Source organism: Erpetoichthys calabaricus, chromosome 11 (assembly GCF_900747795.2).
Source record: "Erpetoichthys calabaricus chromosome 11, fErpCal1.3, whole genome shotgun sequence".
Classification (NCBI taxonomy): Eukaryota; Metazoa; Chordata; class Cladistia; order Polypteriformes; family Polypteridae; genus Erpetoichthys; species Erpetoichthys calabaricus.
In genome coordinates, this window is record NC_041404.2 from 3,060,350 (window position 1) to 3,083,860 (window position 23,511).

The following is a 23,511-nucleotide window of genomic DNA, read 5'->3' on the forward strand; positions in this document are numbered from 1 at the left end:
TTTGAATCAGAAGAAAAGGGCTTTTAAAGACGGTGATCAGCATGAGCTCAAGCGCGTGCAGAAGGAACTCCGAGTCCAACTCAGGGCGGCGAAGGAGCAGTACAGGAGAAAGCTGGAGCAGAAGTTGCAGAATAACAGCATGAAGGAAGTGTGGGATGGGTGAAGATCATCACTGGCTGCAGCTCGAAGCGGGGTACCACCATTGAGAGAGACGTGAAGAGAGCAAACCAAATGAACAACTTTTTTAACAGGTTTGACCACCCTAACCCACTCTCACTCTCACCTTGGAGTACTGCACCCTCCACACATCCTTCTGCTGATACCAGCATAGGAAAAACATCCCCACCCATAATAACAACAGCGCAAGTGAGCAGAGAGCTGAGGAGACTTCGTGCCAGCAAAGCAGCGGGTCCAGATGGAGTATCGCCACGACTGCTGAAGGTCTGTGCATCGGAGCTGGGGGGTCCTCTACAGCGCATCTTCAACCTGAGCCTGGAACAGGGGAGAGTCCCGAGGCTTTGGAAAACATCTTGTATCACCCCAGTCCCAAAGGTATCACGTCCTAGTGAGCTGAATGACTTTCGGCCTGTTGCTCTGACATCACATGTGATGAAGACCATGGAGAGGCTGCTGCTTCACCACCTTAGGCCACAGGTTCAACACGCCCTTGACCCTCTGCAGTTTGCATATCAGGAGAAGGTGGGAGCGGAAGATGCCATCATCTATATGCTACACCGATCCCTCTCTCACTTGGACAGAGGCAGTGGTGCTGTAAGAATTATGTTTCTAGACTTCTCTAGCGCCTTCAACACAATCCAACCTCTGCTCCTTAGGGACAAGCTGACAGAGATGGGATTAGATTCATGCCTAGTGGCATGGATCGTGGACTATCTTAAAGACAGACCTCAGTATGTGCGTCTTGGGAACTGCACGTCTGACATTGTGGTCAGCAACACAGGAGCGCCACAAGGGACTGTACTTTCTCCGGTCCTGTTCAGCCTATATACATCGGACTTCCAATACAACTCGGAGTCCTGCCATGTGCAAAAGTTCGCTGATGACACTGCTATCGTGGGCTGTATCAGGAATGGGCTGGAGGAGGAGTATAGGGACCTAATCAATGACTTTGTTAAATGGTCCGACTCAAACCACCTACACCTGAACACCAGCAAAACCAAAGAGCTGGTGGTGGATTTTAGGAGGCCCAGACCCCTCATAGACCCAGTGATCATCAAAGGTGACTGTGTGCAGATGGTGCAGACCTATAAATATCTGGGAGTGCAGCTGGATGATAAATTAGACTGGACTGCCAATACTGATGCGCTGTGCAAGAAAGGACAAAGCCGGTTATACTTCCTTAGAAGGCTGGCTTCCTTCAACATCTGCAATAAGATGCTGCAGATGTTCTATCAAACAGTTGTGGCGAGCGCCCTCTTCTACGCAGTGGTGTGCTGGGGAGGCAGCATTAAGAGGAAAGACGCCTCACGCCTGGACAAACTGGTGAGGAAGGCAGGCTCTATTGTTGGCATGGAGCTGGACAGTTTAACATCTGTGGCAGAGCGAAGGGCGCTCAGCAGGCTCCTATCAATTATGGAGAATCCACTGCATCCATTAAATAATGTCATCTCCAGACAGAAGAGCAGCTTCAGCGACAGACTGCTGTCACTGTCCTGCTCCACAGACAGATTGAGGAGATCGTTCCTCCCCCAAATTATGCGACTCTTTAATTCCACCAGGGGGGGTAAACGTTAATATTTAACATTATACATAGTTATTGTCTGTTTTTTTCACCTGTATTATTATCATTCTTTAATTTAATATTATTTATTGTATCAGTATGCTGCTGCTGAAGAATGTGAATTTCCCATTGGGATTAATAAAGTATCTATCTATCTATCTATCTATCTATCTATCTATCTATCTATCTACTTTACTCTGACAGTTGCTTGTCCAGGCCATAGATTTTGATTTAGGCACCTGAACCACACTCATTTTAAAAGGCCGGGTAATGCAATTATTCAATAAATAAAAGTATTATAGAAGTGGGATAATTGCTTATAAGTAAAAAAACATAAAATAGTGTGAAGTACTATAGAAGACAATGCTGTGTTTATATGTGCGTTGAGTTCTAACTACTAAAACTATTTTTCAACTGTGTTTAGGTAATGAAATCTTTGTGTACCAATGGTACACAAGAAGGGCAGTCACTTTGTCATACAGTATTAAGTGTTAGACATTTTTGGCTAGTTTTCAAATTCAGAACTCTAAACTTGTAATGCTTGTAAGACCAAGATGTAAGTGTTTTTTTTTTTTTTGTTTTTTTTTAGATAATTTATTGTAGTTGACTTTAGGACTAGAATTATTTTTTGACTTGTTCACTTGCTGTGTGTGCTTTGCATAAATAAATTCAGAATACTACTACTCTTATCTCGCATCCAAATGAAAATTCATTTAGGTTGATTTGTGAGACCACCAGTTCTAGTTGTGGGTAAACCAGGTTCAGAGAATAAATACAATAGATGAATATATTTACAGACATTAAAAGCTTGATTGCTTTTACATTGGCTTGGCTGAAATCAGTATATTGATCTTTTGAGAGACAGATTCACATTAGAAGGATTATGTTCAACGTGAAAGCTTCAAACTCTATAAAAACTGGACATTTAAATTGAAACATTTGTGTGCCCAGTATTGAGAACTTTAAAACATTTCCATCATCTGTACAAAGCAATTGAGGTTCTGAGAATTATTAAATCTGTAGTAATGCTTACAACTGATAAGATAGTGTTGTAATTTCTAATTTAGTAAGATGTTTGTTGGCTTTCAGACAGGTGGTTCATAGAGTACCTCAGAAAAAAAGTTTGATTATTTATTTATTTTTTTTAGGGCTGGATTAACCATGTTGATGGAACACTTCATGCAGAGTCCCGGCAAATCCTATTGGATGTGTAAGAAAACATTTCTTTCTTTTCAAAATTATCACAGGAATATTTTGTGCTAATTAATATGATCAAAAGAATTGTGCTCCATTCTTCATATTTATGGCAAGTCTTAAAGATAGCAAGTCTTGGCCTCCACTGGGCATTACACTTGAGTATAGATCTTGACATAAATAGTTCTTGTTTTAGTTCATGCAAGCAGTTGTCTTTCACAGTGAAAACATATCATTCTTATAAGGTGAACTAGAGTTGCATTGATATGTTTTGGTTTATTTATCCTACTGTGGTATAGCGGGTCCACAGCTCATGTCAAAAGGGCCAGTTTTAAATAAATAATCGACGCACTCGCGGCTTAGAGAGACGGTGTGGTAAGTGTGGCGGATTGGTTCCCGGGGTGATTTGTTGATGCGGGCAATTTTCACTTAAGTGCACAGGTGAGCTGCGGTGGTTTGGCACCCTGCCCAGGATTGGTTCCCTGCCTTGTGCCCTGTGTTGGCTGGGATTGGCTTCAGCAGACCCCCGTGACCCTGTGTTCGGATTCAGCGGGTTGGAAAATAGATGGATGGATGCACAGGTGAGGAGTCGTCCGCATCCATAATTGTTCCCGGGAGCTGCTGATTTGCCACAGCTGTTTCACGTCCCCATAATATATAGAAGCGCGAGGCAGCTAGTAGGGTGGGAAAAATTAAAGAAAAAGAAACAGACGGAGGTTGCAGAGGAAGAAAGCAGGAAGCAGTGTGAAGAAAGCCGGTATGTGAATGAGAAGAAAGAGCGAGTGAGCGCTCGTAGGCAGCTGGACAGTGAGCCCTAGCGGGGTGTTTGGCCAGCACCTAGGGCAGTTGGTAGTGGTTGCTCCCGCTGAGCATTGTGAAGAGGGGGAGTGACCAGCAGAAGGATGGCTCGCCGTAGTAGACAGCGGGAGTCGGGAGGCTTGGGTGATGGATTCCCCAATGTGAGCATCCTGGCCGTTGGGGGGAAAAGCCAAGTCTCGGTCTGGAGGGAGCGCAACCGAAGCCAGGGATCGAGAAGCCTCCAGATCAGTCGAGTGGGAAGAAGGTCAGCTGCAGGTAGGGTGACTCTCTTGTTGCGAAGCCCGATGGGAGAAGCAGGGGAGTCGCCAGGTAAAAGAAGACACCGGGCTTTGTGTTTCTAAAGGACTGCTTCATGCCATTGTTTTAACTTTGTTTTAAAGGATTTATTTATTGTTTTAACCTCCACTATTTCAATTCTGTTTTTACTGGATTATTTATTGAAACTGTGAAGCACTGCACGTATTTATTTTGAACACCTGTTTTGTTGTTGTTGTTTTTAATAAAAGCACTTGTCACTTTTACACCATACCCTTGCTCCATTTGTTGTGCCTCACTGCCAAGCTCATCGGTGACATTTCCGACTGTGTCGGGTTCAAGAGCTCCCTGAAGCTGCATGGGAACCTGGAGCGAACCCGCATTGTCACACTTACATATGAAACAAACAAACTTTTGTGTAACATTAATTCAGATGCTGACATTTAACTTGAACGGTAACATGTCTGTTTCTTGTCTTGAATTTTCTTGATTTTTGGCTTTTTGCTTACAATTAGAAATGTTACTTCAGCCTTTGAATGAATACTTAACAACATTTGTATATTTTTGTAGGTATCCAGAATGGGTTCCCAATAGAATGTGAGTAATCTTATTTATACTAATTGATATTTATTCTACAAAGGTATTGTTTTTAAACTGTATTTTGCATTTTTATGATGTCATTTTAACATTATTTTCCCCTTGTGATTTTTCTTTATAAATTAAATTTGTCTGTACATGGTTGTGCCTCTTCTTTGGCACTTTTATGTTGTGTCTCTTATAGTAGCCTTTACTTGCATTAATATGATTCTGCATCCATTTGTATATCCAGTTTTCAGAATGGTGAGCTAAAAAATGAAATAGAGAAGTTTTTTTTTTCCTGCCCTAATTTATTTTTGTCATGTGAAACAAACATATTTTGCATTTTAGAAAACTTTTCTATAAACTGTTTGTCCTGTTTCTGCCCAGACTTTTCAGTCTATACTGATTGTTCACTTTTTTTGGTACTTCTGTCTTCTCATGTAATGGTCTGAGTGATCGTGTTATTAGATCTTTATAAAGATTGCTGATAGTGGCTAAGGGGCTTTGTCCAGAGTAAGGGATGGACTTTAGTCAGCACTCTATAGCAAAGTTCTGCATAGGTCTCAGCTTTCAGAAATCACTTCTAACATGTTACCCAGAAAATAAAACCTCACTTGCACTGTGGGCTGCAAATAAGTATTAATTCAGCAACATTCTGATTTAAGCACCATGCCCTGTTTTTAAAAAGGAATATTTAAATTGTGAAGAACAAGTGTGATTGACCAATATCCGAATAGTCATTTATAAATTTTCTCTTGATTCAAAAATAATAGCAACAGCATATATCATAGTTATTTATCGTTCTGCATTTGTCAACATTTAAACAGATATTATGAAGTAGCAGTGGCCCTCAACCTCTGCATTAGGTTAAAAATCATGATGGCTTACCAAGTTTTGTGAATATTTTATTTCAAAAATGTATTTGTTAAACCCACCCAATAAAACCACTGTTTGTTTAACTTCAGATATATCTAGCAATCTTTACATTAACTATTTATATATCCCATAGCTATTTCTTAGCTTAATCAGAAGCTATGAGTTTGAGACATATATTCTATAATATTCTTGGCTCCTTCATAAATGATCCTCTATAATGTTTAAAGTTTTAACAGATAGATAATATGACTACTATTCAAGCAAAGCAAATATCCCAATACTTACCCACTCCCTTATAGTTAAAATAATCATCTTGTGATATTTTCTCCCTTATAACCTGACAGTTCTCATTTGCAGATTTTTTTTTCAGCATCACTTACAGTATGCTCCAGTCGTAACTTCACTGTTGTTGTCTTTTCTCCACTACAAGCAGATGCACCTGAGTTTTCCTACCCTTGTCATGTTTCTTGCCTTCCCATGCACTTTCTCTGGCGTGTATTTCTCCAATCCTAATTTAGAAACTTTGCTCAGATAGTCTGGTTATTAGAGCAAACTGCTTAAATAACCAGACTATCTTTCCCAGGCCCTTTTTAGCTCTTTTATGCTATAGCTCTTTTCTTGTCCTACAGAACCTTTTCTTGTTGTGCTTCTGAACTGTGGTTACTTTTTGTGGTTTATTGCCCTTCTTTGCTTTTCTTTTTCTTCGTGCTTGTGCAACAATAAACTGATGTCCGCAGCACAAATTATCCAAATAACACATCAGTAAATAGAAGGCAATGATATAAAAATGTCTTTACTAAATATACTGTGTGGTTTAACAAAACTAACACATTGGTTAAAAATATATATGATACATGTACTAAGGTGGAATTGTAGGATAATACATGAGATGCTTTTAATAGGCTTCGATGGTAATACAGTAGTAACTGGAGCAGAGGCCCTTTCAGCACTTATTACTTGTTGATGTAACATTGCTGACATTTTCATAGCTTTGTCATCATGCACTATTTTCACTGGTTAAGTTGTGACATTAATTTTTTTGGCAATATTTTATTCTTGTTTTGAAACCATGGAAATACATTGTATTCACAGAATATTTCCATGGTTTGTGTTTCCAACCATTTTTAGCACACGGTGTAACTATTTCCAGTCATTTACTCAATTTTACATGTAGCATGTATTTCAACATTTAGGAAAGTTTGGGTATTTGAGCTATGCTTTAAAAAATATATGTAAGGTACGTTACACACCAAATAAAATGCAAAACTCTCCGAAGAAATTTGCTATGTACTTAGAGTTTACTTAGAGTTTGAGGCTAATGTCCTGTCTTGCTTATAAGCGAAGCTTGAGAGCAGGTATTGATTTTTATACATATGATTTTCTGTTGTCATGTGATTTATTATTTTTTTCTGTGTAAATTGAAAAAGACACTTTCAAAGTACCTGTATAAAGTTTTTCCTTTCTCTGTACATTTACATTTCTTAAGAGTTTTCAACAGGAAGAAAATGAAGTGTCGGTTTACCTCATAAATATGCTAGTGAGTTTTAAGCAAAGCTTAATAGTTTTTACTTTCCTAAGAAAATTTTTTGCCACTTTTTTGCCATATTTTGTAAAGGCAGCTGTATATGGTTTGAGTAATTGTCTTTCATTTATTTGTAAGATCCAGTCACATTTATTAAGCTCTTTTTTTTTTTTTTTTTTTAGTCAAGATACAATGCTGTTTGAAACCACCAATCCAGCAGCTGGAATACTTGGGCCGGCCCCAATTAATCCATTTCTCATGGGGCGGCCACTGTCTGGAGTAACTACGCTTCAGGGTCTAAGTAAGAGAAATCAATTTTATAAATAAGAGAATACTTATAGGTTTTTATGTACCAGAATATTTGATTCTTTGGAGAAAATCAGATTAGCAAACTAATAATTTTCTGACAACAGAAAACAATCTTTGTCCTGTCCTATTCAACTGTTTACTGCATGTGACTGTAGTTTCCTATATAGACATTTCTAAATTCTTCTGATTATACTGTAAAATAAAAATACAATCTCAGATAGTTAATAGTAGAAGACTTTTTTCTCATTGTTGAATTCAAGGTATTTGCATTATTTTTGTTTTTGACTACTGAAGACAAAGGAGCATTTAATGCCTCTTAAGGAACACATGAAATGGTCACTCAGTGAGTTAAATAGAAAGACTGAATCATTAGAAATGTCTTGTGAAGACCCAACATTTTAGCCCCTATGTCATATACTTCTGTCAATGGCAAACAAGAATCTGATTTTCAAATTCTTCAGTTTTCTTTTGATATGAAAGCTCCTGAGTACTGATGGTGACAAATCATTTATTCACTCACCTGTTTCACTAACTAACATAACAAAGTATAGTGATAAAAAGATTTGGTTATTAAGTACTTTATTTTTTGTGCAAAGCATAAAGTGTATTTAAGCTAATCAAATGTTTGCATTTGCATGCCCGATTTTCATATCTGAACAGTTATTTTCCTAAAATGAACTTTGGTTATTCTACATAGAATTAATTTTTGCTTGTTAAGTTGCTTATTGCGTTTTTAATCATGGAAATTTTGTTAGAAAGATTATAAGGAATTTCCTAAAAATATAGGAAAGTATTATATTGCTGTCAGAACAGTTTTTCTTAACCTTTTAACGTGTGTGTTTTTTTTTGTTTTTTTTTCCTTCATTTTTGAGGCGGGGGAATGTCAAGTCAGGTGCATGCTACGAAAAAAGTAAGTTAATGTGCTTGGGTTGTCTTGTTTTTTGTCAGGACTTTGAATATATAGTCTTCATAGTAGCCTGTTATAGAGTAACTGAGATGTGTGCAAATAAGAATATATAGATACAGTATATGACATAAACAAAGTCTTATGATTTAACAGTAAGATGAGGTCCTTCTAAACCTGTCGGCTGCAAGGGATCAGAATCTATTAAAGGCCATACGTAATGTAAGATCAGCTTTCAAACACATGGACATTGTATGGTGAACAAAAATGAAAAGGGAGTTCCTGAACTAGGAACAGGTAAACACAAACAACTAGATAAACATGATCCAGCAAAATCCTTTTATTTAGGGCTTATTAGTGAAATATTATGTGAAGTGAGGATCCACTTGATAACAGAATCTTTCAGCATACAAATCGGCCTCTTTCAGGAGACTCAAGATAAAAATCAACCGAGATGAATACAGCAGTCACCTGTGGTGCTCTCCGTTCTTCTTTGGATGTTGTAGGGATGAGAAGACTTTTGAAAGTTATGGAAGATGGAAATTCAAAAGTCCCAGGGATGAGCAGATCAGCAGTCTTGGTACTCTGGTGTGTCTAGGGGTCAGCAGTTGCTGGGTCTCAATGTGCCACTATGTAGTAGCAATTTTTATGACCTTAGGATTATATAATTTACATACAACAAGCCAATCTCATTGGGAAATTTTCTTTGATCATAGCATTTTTTTCCATGATGAATCATTGTGCTGGCATCTTGATTGTACTGGTCAAAAAAAAGGAGGTTTATGTTGAGTATAATCAAAACTGGCAGTGGTGGTAGTTAAAAAATCCTTCAGTTTAAGTGATTTCATTATTGACCATTTGCTTTTTCTTATACTACTAAGTTAGGAAATACACATTGGTTGTTCACTCAGAAGCCCTTTATCTAATATTACATTTTGATTGCAATATTTAATGTCAGATTTTTGCAGTAATAAAGGAAATGGAAAATGAGGCAAATGCTTCTTAATGGCATGGTTATTGTCATACCTGTAACAGAACTGTTGTTTGAACAGCCCAGGTCTTTTGTATAAAGAAAATGTACAAAATAGCTAACATCTTGTTGGCCTCATAACTTGCACTTACTGACCCCTAAGATAAAAAGGAGGGAAAAGTTATACCTGAAGTGATTTTTTTTTTTTGTCTTTATTTCTTAGTCTTCGGGAAAAGTCGTAGTTGCAAAATATAAGAAGGGAGCTTGTAACCTGAAGTATTTAATGAGTCTTGCAAAGCCCTTTGGAAATGTCACAAAGCATTTGGTTTTGGCATACAAGGTAAGCAGTGTATTTAGCATTGTCTTATTTTCTCAGCTTTACTAATATAATTTCTCATTGATAGACTGGTAATATTCAAGATCATGCTCGGTGTTATTTTGAAAGTTCAAGAGTAAGACCAATTCCATGCATATTTTCTGATTACGTCCCCCCTAGCCTGTGTAAAAATGAAACGTTTTTTGTGGCAGTTTGGCTAGTAGTATTGTGGGGAGTTATTTGGTCAACTCTATTTATGCTGTAGACACAGTCATGTGTTACATTGGTTAGTATTATAGCTAATCAATTCTTAAAGTCAACCATCTGTAATCTGCAGGTTCATAGCATTGTTGAGCTAATGATGTTAATTTCTTTGTGCAACTGACAGTTTTCTAAATCTTTTACTTTTCAATATAGTAAAGTAATTTGTCTCTCTCTTTTTTGTTACTTTTTTTTCTTTTGTTAATTCATTAGGCCTTTCTAGAGATGCGTACACATGAACAAGCCCAAGCTATGGTGGATTATTACCGAAGTCCTTCAGGCAAGAGTCTTTGCAGACTAGATGATATATACGTATCTACTACTATCAACACTATTATGGTAATTTGACTACATCTTAAGAAACAAAATAACGATATGCTTTATGAATTTATAGTGAGCAGTGTCAAATTTAATGCTCTTTGCAACACTTTTTTTATTTTTTTATTATTTTTTTTGGGCCTGAAAGATTTTGATGCCATATCCTAATGCAGTATCGTAGAACATTCCTTGGCAATTTGTCTGTTAAATGCCAAGATTCATAGATGAAAAGCGGATAAGGATTTTTCTTGCTATTTTAGAAGACCCTGTATGGTGAACTTTATTCCTTTGTAGTAGGTTTGTGCCATGTGGCTTTCGCATTTATTACTTGGTATGTTACTGCATTATGCACATTCTGCTTAGGGACTAATTCTAGTTCTTGTAAAACATCTATATGTCTTTCTATCTGTAAAGTTAAACCTAGGATATCACATACTATAAGCATACAAATGATCGGAGTCCAATCAGACATTTACACTTTTTTTCTAGAACTGGTAAACATGTTAAGGTGTATTTTGATGTGCCATATTAACAGTATAAGAAGTTAAAGTCCTAATTCTTTCTTTCATCCTTTTAGGTAAGACAATCAATTGGTTGTATAGCTGGTCATGTTGATTCCCAATTTTAATTCCCATGGAAATTGGGCCATTTATTCTGGACTGCGGCTATTTTTTTCCCACAGGCAAAGTATTGAGGTTGCAATTGTATAGAGTAATAGCACCTTGTACTTACTTAGTAGGGGTCTGATAGTAAGTTGCATGTAAATTCAGTTACTGCATGGGGTTGTCACAATAATGAAATTCCCAACTTCGATACAATAGTTTGAAAAATATATTCTATACCATTTTCGGTACCATAGATGGTTTTGGCGAAGGAGGAGAACACACAATTAAAAATCAATTTCTTATAAAAAAAAAAAAACTTTATAACTAGATTCCTCTTGAGCAAGTGCACTTGTTCAAAAGCCATTGCATTTTAGTTCTTTGATTATTACTATTAACTATGATACATGCTGTTTAAGAAAATATTGTATGTGAAATAAACCGTGCTCTTTTGGATCACTTAAAGCTTACTATATATAAAGTCTTGGTAAATCTTTTACAAACTTCAAAAACACGTTTTGAAAACATTTTAGTAGTAATAGAATCATAGTTGAGCAAAACTAAAATTCAAACTACTACCATATTAATTTAATAAGACTATTAGTGGTATGAGTTACTTCAGATCTTTTTTGTTTAAATTTGTCTAAAAAATGGGTAGTTTTTAAAGTGTGCTGGTATAATGAAGAATTATCTTTATTGGAATAATACTTCATTCACAGCTTTTTTAAGCTGTTATTTTTATGTAAAGCCTTTCAAGAAAAGGTATTACTCACTTGCATTCCAGGTACTCAGTATTATGTAGCATATTGAATTATGCAGCTCAAACTATTCTATCCTTGGAAATCCTGTGCATTTTGTGAATTCCCTGGCCACGAGAGAGTGTCCAAAAATTGCTATAGCACAGGGGTATTCAATTACAAATTCAGTTGAGCCAAATTTTCAAACTAAGAGATTTAGCTGGGCTAAGACATTTTCAGCAGCCGGTAAGCAGCAGGTAATGACAAATTGTAAACCAACACAAATAAATATATTGAAAACAAGTAATGTTTAGTCATTGTTTCCCTTTCGAATTTGGTCACATCTGACACAGGTACAGTAATCCCTCCTCCATCGCGGGGTTTGCGTTCCAGAGCCACCCGCGAAATAAGAAAATCCGCAAAGTAGAAACCATATGTTTATATGGTTATTTTTATATTGTCATGCTTGGGTCACAGATTTGCGCAGAAACACAGGAGGTTGTAGAGAGACAGTAACGTTATTCAAACACTGCAAACAAACATTTGTCTCTTTTTCAAAAGTTTAAACTGTGCTCCATGACAAGACAGAGATGACAGTTCTGTCTCACAATTAAAAGAATGCAAACATATCTTCCTCTTCAAAGGAAACAGAGAGGAAAGCAAACAAATCAATAGGGCTGTTTGGCTCTTAAGTATGCGAAGCACCGCCGGTACAAAGCTGTTGAAGGCGGCAGCTCACACCCCCTCCGTCAGGTGCAGAGAGAGAGAGAGAGAAACAAAGTCAAAAATCAATACGTGCCCTTTGAGCTTTTAAGTATGCGAAGCACCGTGCAGCATACTTAAAAGCTGCACACAGAAGGTAGCAACGTGAAGATAATCTTTCAGCATTTTTAGACGAGCGTCCGTATCGTCTAGGTGTGCGAACAGCCCCCCTGCTCACACCCCCTACGTCAGGATCAGAGAAAGCGCAAGAGAGAGAGAAAGAAAAGTAAGTTGGGTAGCTTCTCAGCCATCTGCCAATAGCTTCCCTTGTATGAAATCAACTGGGCAAACCAACTGAGGAAGCATGTACCAGAAATTAAAAGACCCATTGTCCGCAGAAACCCGCGAAGCAGCGAAAAATCCGCGATATATATTTAAATATGCTTACATATAAAATCTGCGATAGAGTGAAGCCGCGAAAGGCGAAGCGCGATATAGCGAGGGATCACTGTATATCAAAATGTGCACAAAAAAAACCAATAAAAAGCTATAACTGAATGGAATCTGAGGTAGTAGCAATAACTTTTTTTCCACTTTTGAAATAAAAATTTAAAAAAATATATATTTTGGTCTTATTACCTAGACGCATCTCAAAGTGCATAAAATCAAAAAAAGTGCACAGTATTAGCAATAACTTTTATTTCCCTTTTGAAATAAATATTTTGGTCATATAATAACAATTCTTTATATTGACATGCCGTTTTTCTCACTACTTAAAACACTATGTACTCCACATGGGACACAAGCCCATGATGTTTTTAATGCGAACCAGCAGCGCTGCGATTGTACCACAGCCTATTTTTATGACACACTTGCATCACAAAGTGCATTTAAGAGTATAAAGCTATCGGTGCACAAACCAAGTGATAACAGTAACTAACACACATGAAATCAACATCTACAACACACTGAGTGAACATAGGTTAATTTTAAATTGCCACGTGTGTTAATATTGTGATGTGTCTTGCTACCTCATGGACTGTGCAGGGTAGAGTCTTGAAGGAAAACCCTTTGTGCAGGCTCAGGAGACCTCCCTAGATAGAGCTGAGTGATAGGATCAAGGTAAGCGGCAGGTAGCAAATGGTAAAAGAGTAGGAAGAGATTCCCACGGAGAAGTGGCTCCTTCAATAGGTTGTCAGAGTATCATAGACTACTACCACCATTTGTAGTCACACAACAACGCACTTTATTGCGGGTTGAATGTTGCTATGCTACATGTAGTAGTGTATTCATGGTCTGTACTATTGTAGGAGTTTCTGAAGAGTTGCGAAATGTGCGTTTCTCTGGGTTTCTGGCAGGACCTTGGGCTGGGCCGCTCGGATGGTGCTTCTGGGCTGCATGTGGCCCATGGGCCGACTCTTGAATAGGCCAGCTCTAGCATGTCCTAATGTTGCAACCCCCAACTCAAACTCCACAATAATTGTGAGGTACTTTTATCCTCTATTTTTTTAATACTGAAATTGTTATAAAAACACAACCTATAAAAAAGTAAAAACCAAGGAAAAGCAATAACTTTAAAATATAAACAGGAAAAACACTTGTGATGTAAGGAGTAAGGAAAACATGTATAGGGAAAGTATGTTAGAAGTAGTAGACTTCCTTGGGTAAAATCCAGTTTCGGATTTTATTAATAACAGTTTCCAATTCTAATCTCTCCTTTGATAACATGTCCATGTATTTAAAAAAAAAAAAAAAAAAAAGCTTTAAGATTCTCCCTTTTTTTAATCTATCCTTTTAGGGATATATTAAATTCTGTTACCAGTTTCAATGCAGACATTTTCTTGTCCTTTACAGAATCAAGAAGAAACACAGGCTCAAAGCCCTGGTTATGCTGTAGTATATTTTTCTAATCTGCCATCAGAGAAAGATGTTACATCTGACTTGTTAGAAATGGCCAGCCAGTTTGGACCTGTGCAGAACTCATTAATTTTTAAATCTGAGGTAAGCATAAGGAAAATCTTTTCCAAATATGTTTTTAATTTTTTTTAATTTTTTTTGTTGTTAAAGATACGTTGCATAACATCCTGATATGCCTGTACTCTGTGACAATCATAAAATTATCTTGTATAGGAAGTTTTTATTTTAGCCATTTATAGAGGTTTTATTTCCTTTTCGAGGTATTCTCTTTTTGTTCTTATTTGTAAATCATACTCATTGTGTTCTGATGTGTAAAATGTTTAGCAAGTGATAACAAAGCTTAACTGCATTTTTTTAATTAGTTGGTTAGTTATCAGGCAATCACACATAAAAAGCAAAAATTACCCAGTTGCTGCCTTTGCCTGATTTAATTATTATAGCTGTCCATTACACTTATTTTAGCCAATCTCTTCATTTATAATAGTTTTGTTTACATTTTACTTTAAAGTAAATAAATAAGCCTAGGTGCTGTAATTGAGCTATTTTATCTCTCTTCTTCAGGCTTTTATAGAGATGGTGAAAGCATCTGATGCAGCAACGATGGCAAATTATTACAATTTGCATCCTGCAACATTAAAGGGTTTCAAGATCAAAACAAACCTCTGCAAAAAATACAAAAGATTGAGGTGTGAAAATATTTTGTATTGTAAAATTGACATATTAAGCGTAATGTATTAAGTATAACTGTAACATAGATTAGTATTTTTCAGCTATGAAATGTTTTAAAAAGTTCATTAAATCACCTCCGTTGTCAAATTTTATTTACTTCTATATAGTGTGCTTCATTTTGTTCTTGTTTTGATAGGTTTTTACTTTTTGTATTTAATGAAAACTTGCTAATACCTTTCATTTAGTACTATAGATTAAGATGTTCACTGTAACAACATCATTTATAGCTCATTTTCATACACACAATATATGAAAGTGCTTTATAAGATGTCAAAGAAATAGTTAGTTTTATTTCTGTTCTTGTAAGAATAATAATGGCCAAAAGACCACCCTGCTCCCACTGGTCATTTTACATAGCAAAAATGTGTTTTAGTCATGCCTTGCCCTAAAATATTTATTACCTCAAAGCATGTGCATTTCTTTGGTTTTTCTTATACCACTGTCAAATTTGTTTAGCCTTGTTTCATGTAAATGAATGGCTTGGAAATCTTTGCACAAACTGTGTGTATTAGATTTTAAATTTGAAACCATTAACTACAGTATATTATTGCTAGTTTAAGGATTGTTCCATTGTAATTTATTAGATCTTTTAATATTAGATTTTTTTCTTTCTATAATAGAATAAAACCTGATAAAGATGGGAGAAGAGAATCTGCCAGCAGTGTTTCATTAAAACCAAGAGAGAAGAATCAGAATGCAGTAGCAAAAGAAAGACATACAAGACCCTTACTTGATGATTTCTCAGTAGCAAAAAAAAGGCCAGTAGACACAGATACTGTTGGCAGTACTAATTCTGATGGTGTTAATCAGGAGAGTGAAGCAGAGCATGAAGAGGAAGAGGATGACCTTGAATTAGAACAGTGTCATGAAGACTTGGCCCAGTCAACAGAAGATGCAGACATGCAGCCTAAATTTAAAAAAATGCAAGATTTTTCAGAAGCTCATAGTGAAGAAAACAAGAAAACAACTTCATTACCTGAGTCAGAAGAGATATTAAATGAAAGTGTTAAAATTCAAAAGGAAGAATTGATGGAAACATCAGAGGATCCATCTGTACTAGAGAGTTCATCAGATCTCCCTGCAGATGTGTGTGATCAGATTTTAGTACCTGAGACCAAGACCACGTCAGAAACCGACACACCTAGTGATAATGAAAACAATGACAAAGCAGAAGAATCCAGTGAAAAGCTTTCCAAGCAAAAAACATTTCAGTCAGCAAGAGGCATAAATTTACCAGATGAAGTAAGTGGCTGTCAGACTAGGGATAGATAGTATTTACTGTACATACGTTTTTACATTATTTATTCCTTTTTCCTGTCAGTGAATATACTTAAAAATGGTTTACAGGAAAATTAAGGAGAAATACTGACAAGAATTTTGTTGTGATTATAGAGATTTATTATTTCACTTTACCTTGGAGACATTGACCTTATAGAAGTTACACATTTGGTCATGTGTATTGCAAAAAAGTAACATTCGGCGTAGCAAAATTGCACAATTTGACCTTCACCTGTGTCTTGCGTCACATTTTGTTATATACAGTGCACAAGATAATCATCTGGGTCTATGCATTAACATTTTTTAAGACTTGTTAAAAAGAACAAACAACATGAGAGGAGAACCTGTAGCAAGTTTGTATTGTTAATGCTAGCTTCAGATGTTTTGGTTCATAGGTGGAGATTTAAACGAGATTCTATCTGCCATTTGCAGAAGGCCTGCCCTCTTGTTACAAGAATATCTCTGTTCATGTGAATGTCATTTCTTAACTAATTTCCCTCTCAGGTTATGAAGGGATAAACTTCTCTTTGCTCTCTCTTCATCAGGTTAAATTGAGGTCCCCTTGTGCAGCGCATCTTTTGTATTGGTATTTTTGTGTTCACTCTTTCACAACCTTTTGTTATTCAGACCTACAGCCACTTAGTAACATTGTTTTTTTCTTTGTAATGTGCTATCATTTGAGCTGACTTTGAACATGGGTATATTTATCCCAACCTTATTTGAAACATTTCATTTGAATACAGGTAGACTCCTTTCACCGAACTTTGTGACTTATTGTAAATAATCAGTCCACAAGACACTGTTTATGTATTGTAATAAAAGGTTGTATAAACTAGAGGCCTACATTCTCATAGAAGTACCGATTTTTTTTTTTTGTTGTTCGGAGAGTTTTAAGGAGTTTGATGAAGGAAATGAAACAAATATGAAATATTTTGTATAAAATATAAAAGGTATATAAATTGAGCGATTTTTTTTAAAGTTTTTTTTTCTTTCTTTTTGGTTGTTGTAAAGAATAGCAGATCCTAACCAAGCATGTTAAGTGAATTAAATTTCAGAATTTTAATCTTAACAGCTTTTTGGTAAACCACATGCTTTCATTTACAAGCCCAGACACATTGCAAGTATTCTTAAAACGTAGAATATTAAGCAATAAATCACAAAACTTACTGCTAGTACATAAAATTAGGGCTGGATTCAATAACAGTTTTAACTTTAAATTTGTTAATTAATTTAACATCAGTGCCTGCTGTAAAATGTATTTATTGAATTTGGGATGAGATAAGATGGGGTACTATTCCATGAAAATAGGAATCGGCATGGAGAGGGAAGTTCCGTTCATCATATTCTTACAAAAATTAATACGCTGAGAGTTCATAGATGCATTTCAAAAGGCAATGTGTGTAGTTCATATTTCTGTTAAGTTTAATTCAATCAATTTATCTGTATCTCAGACTCCCCTCTCATATGAACATAGAGTATATAATTATAGAGCGGGAAAAATAAGTATTTAACACGTCAATGTTTTCCCCAGTAAATACAAGTCCATAAAATGTGTAATAAAGTGGAATGACACAGGGGAAAAAGTATTAAACGCATGTAGAAAAGGAGGTACAAAAAGGCATGGAAAGCCAAGAAGCCAGCTGAAATCTGTTAGTATTTAGAAAGCAATCCTGCCCCCTATCAGTACAAATTATCAGCTGGTTTAGTCCTAAATGATGGCCTATAAAAAGGTTTCTTATTATCAAGGTGTCACACAAGAAGCATCTCATGATGGGTAAAAGCAAAGCGCTCACTCAAGACCTTCGCAGCCTTATTGTTGCAAAACCAAAACATACTGATGGCATTGGTTTCTAAACTTCTGAATGTTCCAGTGAGCATTGTTGGGCCATATTCCAGAAGTGGAAAGAACATTTCACCATAAACCACCCACAACCAAGTGCTCCCCTTAAGGTTTCTGACAGAGGAGTCAAAAGAATAATCAGAGTTGTCCAAGAGCCAAGGACTACTCACAGAGAGCTTCAGAAAGACCTGGAATTAGCAGGTACAGTTGTTTCAAAGAAAACAATAAGTGATGCACTCAATGGCCGTGGCCTGTATGCACGCTCGCCTAGTAAGACTCCATTGCATGAAGAAAAATCATGTTGAAGCTTGTTTAAAGTTTGCTGCACAACATTTGGACAAGCCAATGAAATACTGGGAGAATATAGTCTGGTCAGATGTGACCAAAATGTAACTCTTTGGATATCCTTGCATACACCATGTTTGGAGGACAAATGACACTGCACATCACCCCAAAATACTGGCAGACTTCATATAATTGAAGGAAAGGTGAATGGAGAAATGGCAGCAGATTCTTATCATGAATGTTCTGGTACATCTACCAGGATGCTGAAGATGAAACGAGGGTGGACATTTCAGCAAGACAATGATCCCAAACACACAGCCAAGGAAAATGTCATTTGGTTTGAGAGGAAGAAAATAAAGCTGCTGCAATGGCCTAGTCAATCACCCAACTTGAAAACCATTGAAAATTTATGGAAAGAACTGAAGATCAGAGTTCTTAGAAGAGGCCCCCAGAACCTTCAAGATTTGAAGACAGTTTGTATGGAAGAATGGGCCAAAATCACACCTGAGCAATGCATGCAACTAGTTTCTCCATACAGGAGGCGTCTTGAAGCTGTCATTACCAACAAAGGCTTTTATACTAAGTATTAAATAAATTTCAGTAAGCGTGTTCAAAACATATTCCCTGTGTCATTCCACTATTGCACAACTTAATTTATGGACTTGTTTGCTTTGATTTCTTTGTATGTGTGGATAACGGTTTGTTACCGATACCTGGTGTACATTTCATGTCAGTAGCCCGATTAGAAATATATTTACTGAGAAAAATATTGACGCATTCAATACTTATTTTCCCTGCTGCATATCTATACTTCACCTAAATTATCCTGAAGCTTCTGTATAGGAGTATTTTAATGGAACTGTATCAGCAACTTAAGCTAATGCCAGCTTCTATCATTATTCAGTTTTCTAATGTGCTTATTAATTTCAGGATTTTTATATACAGAACCTGCCCCAGTAGCACTAGGGCACAAAATGGTTGCTGAGATACCAGTCAGTTACCCTCATGAATAATATGCCAGTTTAGAGTTGTTTATTGCCTTATGCTTATGTGAGCTGCCATTGGCAAAAACAAATTTGCAGCCCTGAAATATACCGTCCATCATCACTTTTCTACAGGTCAAAACCTTGCTTTTCAGTGATCTTACATCTTGCACTCATTCGTTGTTTGTAGGAAGAACTTCTTGAGCCTGAAGATATGGAAGATTTTGTTACTTTAGATGAGGTTGGAGATGATGAAGATGCAGATATATCAGGAATTTATTCAGGGACAAAAACAGGTTCTCTTTCTAGAAGTAAGTTCTGTAATATATATGGAATGTGTATTTTGTATGTTTTAGAATTTTGTTCTTAATACATAATCCTTACGCAAGAGTCTTTCTTAGAACCCATTCAAAAAAGTCATTGGCACTTCTATGTGTGTATTGCTCATTTTGTTTAAATTTGCTGTCTATAATCGTTTATGCTTAATTTTCAGATCATGACAGAAGACAGTTGCAGGTTAGTCAAATTTATCTTCTGCCTTCCCAAGTAAAATAAAAAATGTATTTTAGTACTTCTAATAGACATGGTTCCTTGAAGGTAGTGCTTCATTGTGGTAGTTTGTGTTGCTTCCTCACGCCTGGATTCAACTCCCAGTCTGACCATGTTTTGTGTGGAGTTTGCACATTTTAGTCAGGTAGTTGGCATAATTAAAGAATTTGTTCTCAAAAGAAAAGGCATACCATATGTTTTGTCCTACTTTTTGTACACATAGTTGTCTGCTTATATGTTTACTAAAATGTATTTATCTATACATTTTAAAGATTAATTCTAATTTGTTGCTCTCAAGGTTGTTTTTAACTACTGTGCAGACTATATAATTCTTCATTTCTTCTTTGTGTGTATAGTATCAATAAATATTTTTAGCAATATATTGTAAAAGTTAAGCTTGTACTGTATTTAACTTAATTCTGATCACATTTGAAAAATGCTTATGCCGACTATCATTGGACTCGTGTCCATTTTTCTCCATCGACCTCCAGCCTCTGGTCATAGTACTGAAAACCGATCACTCCCACCCCCCACTGTACCCCACTGGTTAAAACATTAAGGCTGCAAATGTAGAATTGTTTTTTTTTTTTTTTGGAACTTCAGATTTATTCACAGCTAAAGTGATAGCTTTAGTGATAGCTAAAGGGATCTCTATTTTAGTTTCCTGGAAAGCCTACAAGGAGACAGGTTAAAATACAATTGGTTACATTTCTTTTGTTTTTTTTTTTTTTCCAAATTGGAGCACAGGCAGGTGAAGTGTCTCATGGTCACACAGTGTCAGTGGCAGGGTTTGAACCCGCAACCTTAGGGTTTGAAGTTCAAAGTCCAAAGCCTTAACCACTACAGCACATTGTCTTCCAAATATTACCCCTTGGTTTAAAAAAATATTGTTCAGAAAACACTTCACAGTTGCATAGTAATTCTGATATACCAGATTAACTGAAGGCTGTTTTTTATATATATTTTTGACATTCAAATGTGCAGATATTACACTACTGTTATGTTTAGCTATGCTTATTTTATTTGTTACACCCCACCTAGTACAAATCGCACATCTTTTAAAGCTAGTGAATGAGCAACTCTTAAATGTCATCGCTACACAAATATTTTCTTACATATTAATGATGCTGTCTCTGTCACTTTTTTTAACATGCAAATGTTTGGCTACTATATCAATTTTAGAAAAGTGGAAGACATAGGAAGCACCACACATCCCTAAAGTGAACACCAAAAGAAAAGTTTTAGAGAAAAACTCGCCGACACACAGTGAGTTGCTCCCAAGCAGGGAAGTAAAGAAAAATATAATGAAGTCATTATTTATTACTGGAAGAGCATAGTCTCCTCTAAGAAAGAGTATTCAGCCAAATAGTTGAAATGTTAATTTTTGAATTCTGTTTAATGAAAGTTTATTCAGATTTTGTTATTTTTATCGATTTGGACACAACACTGGCATCCGCACTGGATGGAATACCAGTTTATCACAAGACATATTAGGGTATACACTAACATTCGTGTATTTAAGGTAAATTTATAGCCACTGGCTTGCCCAACAAATGTTTTTGGAATTTGGGGGGGAAGTTGGTAAGTATGTAGAAAAATATTTTCAACAGATATCTGGAGAATGTGCAAACATCACATAATAGATCACTGGTCCAGGAGTTGTTGGGTAAAAACACTAACTGTTGCCCTATTATTTTGCTCTGATTAAGCCTTTTGTTTAGAGTGATACTGGAAGCTTAATTCTACTTCATTAACATCCATTAATATACAGTAGAAGGGCTTTGATTGTTTAAAATCAATTTGTTTAGGTACAGTAACAATCTTTCCAGATTTCTTTCAAGTTTTCTGTCATACTCGGTTTTATAGTATTGAGACTTGAAACGGCAAATGGCACACCTGACACACATTAATAAGGCTGTGGATGCACAATGTTTTGCATTGAACACATTCATGTCTTGAGTTTTGAAAACATCACAATGACAAAATGTTAAAATCGCTGCGTTACAATTTATTGTAGAATGCCAACATTTTGTCACAATGTTGAATGTGATACTAAAGTCACACATCTTACTCATTGAGTAAGTTTATATCTTGATTCTGGAATGCATTAGTTCTTTATTAATAAAGTTTATTAATATAAGAAGCACTTTTTTTGATGTTCTGAAACAAATATTTGTGGTTCCCATGTTTTTGTAATTGTTATATTTATAGAATGGAAGAGTGGTTGCTGTTACAGACTTTGAGAAGAAAAAGAATATTGGGAAGGAGATTCTTCAGCTGGCTGAACCTTTTGGAACTGTGACAAACTACATTGTTTTACATGATAATGTTGTAGGTATACTTTAAAATATTTAGAGTGGAGTTCCACAGCTTACAATTTAAACTTTCTGTATTGATGGAAAAATTTAAGTCATGATAAATTAGTCTCTCTTGTGTATTTCTAATACACAGAATGTAAAGATTCAGACTTGTAATGAAGACTTGCATAAATTTACTGTTAGAACCTCTTTGATATTCCCAAATGTCAAATGTGACCTCGCCAAACTTACACACACACATACACACACACACACACACACACCTATAGCACACATCCTCTCTCTGTACCACCCCATGATACTCTCAGTGCTAATTCGCCCTTCATCACAGTCGGTTATAATGGCAAGGCCAAAAAGGAAATTATCCATTCAAGAATGTTGAATTTTAGATTGCGATAGAAAAAGAGGGGCAAGATCCGATAATGAAAGTCGAAACAAAGAGCTGCATATAATAAAAATTAAAAGCAAAGAGAATAGTCCCATAAACAAAAGGGAAAGTATCTGAAGAATATGCGAACAGAAATGCAAAAAGCAACATTTATAGAATGTAAATTAGAAGATAAAGTAATTCATAATATTGTTTTTGTTGAAACATTAATGTAATTTAATTTATTTAGTTTTTATTACATTGTATCACATTTTACTTTTTACTTCTACTTTTAGTTTTTATTACATTTTATTATTCATTGCTATTAAAATAGACAGTTGTAGTGAAATACTCAAGTAACTGATTTTTCTATCCTTAATAACTAAGGACCAAGCCGCCTTACTCCCGTGCCCCGCATACTTTTCTATATGCCATCTCTTTAAATATAATCACTTTCTCTGATGGAGAAGCACCCCGACGCCCTTCAAATGGCTCAGCCATAAGATAGCGAGTACCCAGCGCTAGCCCCCATGGGCTTCCAAACAAAGCAAAAAAAAAAAACAAACAACAAAGGAGGAAATGCTTGTGCATTAAGTAACGTCAACAGTGATGGTGGATATTTGCAAATTTTGCTGCAGTGGAACATTTGAAGGATTTTTTTTTCCCTTGATGTACCCACTTCTTTCAACTATCTTCATATATACAGTACTTCCTCAAAGTGGATGAAAATTTCCAAATCTCGTGGAATGCAGTCTTCTGCTCAGACACAAACCATCACTACCTATTAGGCCTCTCTGGTCTGGTCTGTCCAGCTGATTCTCTGTTCGTCTGAGCCAAATCACCAACTGATAGGTTGTTCACAGCGTAGCACTTATCTTGCCTGCTTGTTCAGAACGTACTGCCTCATGTTGAGCAACATAAGTATGATGTCAACCACAATTTCTGGTTCAAAGTGCAGTTATACAGGGTGAGTCAAAATTATGTTACACTAATGGTACTGCTATGTATATACTTAAATACAATTTTTGTGGACAATGTATGTGCCACATGTGGTACATTTGTTGAACATGATGGCAAACAGGTTGAGACATTCCTGTAAATCATCTTGTACATATGAAGTATGTTTTTTGTGAATAAATTGTT

At 36.1% G+C, this 23,511-nt stretch overlaps 1 protein-coding gene across 3 annotated transcripts in view; it reads left to right on the forward strand.

The window, feature by feature from the left end:
- LOC114660140 (matrin-3-like) overlaps positions 1 to 23,511 on the forward strand; it is a 62,881-nt gene that overhangs the window by 15,861 nt on the left and 23,509 nt on the right. For all 3 annotated transcript variants that reach the window (XM_028812637.2, XM_028812640.2, XM_028812638.2), the window contains exons 3-14: positions 2,887 to 2,948; positions 4,577 to 4,603; positions 7,166 to 7,284; positions 8,165 to 8,202; positions 9,390 to 9,506; positions 9,957 to 10,082; positions 13,957 to 14,103; positions 14,581 to 14,705; positions 15,369 to 15,990; positions 19,325 to 19,445; positions 19,628 to 19,650; positions 21,895 to 22,014. In XM_028812637.2, the coding sequence (XP_028668470.1) occupies positions 2,887 to 2,948; positions 4,577 to 4,603; positions 7,166 to 7,284; positions 8,165 to 8,202; positions 9,390 to 9,506; positions 9,957 to 10,082; positions 13,957 to 14,103; positions 14,581 to 14,705; positions 15,369 to 15,990; positions 19,325 to 19,445; positions 19,628 to 19,650; positions 21,895 to 22,014 (1,647 nt within the window). The remainder of the gene's footprint in view (positions 1 to 2,886; positions 2,949 to 4,576; positions 4,604 to 7,165; positions 7,285 to 8,164; positions 8,203 to 9,389; positions 9,507 to 9,956; positions 10,083 to 13,956; positions 14,104 to 14,580; positions 14,706 to 15,368; positions 15,991 to 19,324; positions 19,446 to 19,627; positions 19,651 to 21,894; positions 22,015 to 23,511) is intronic.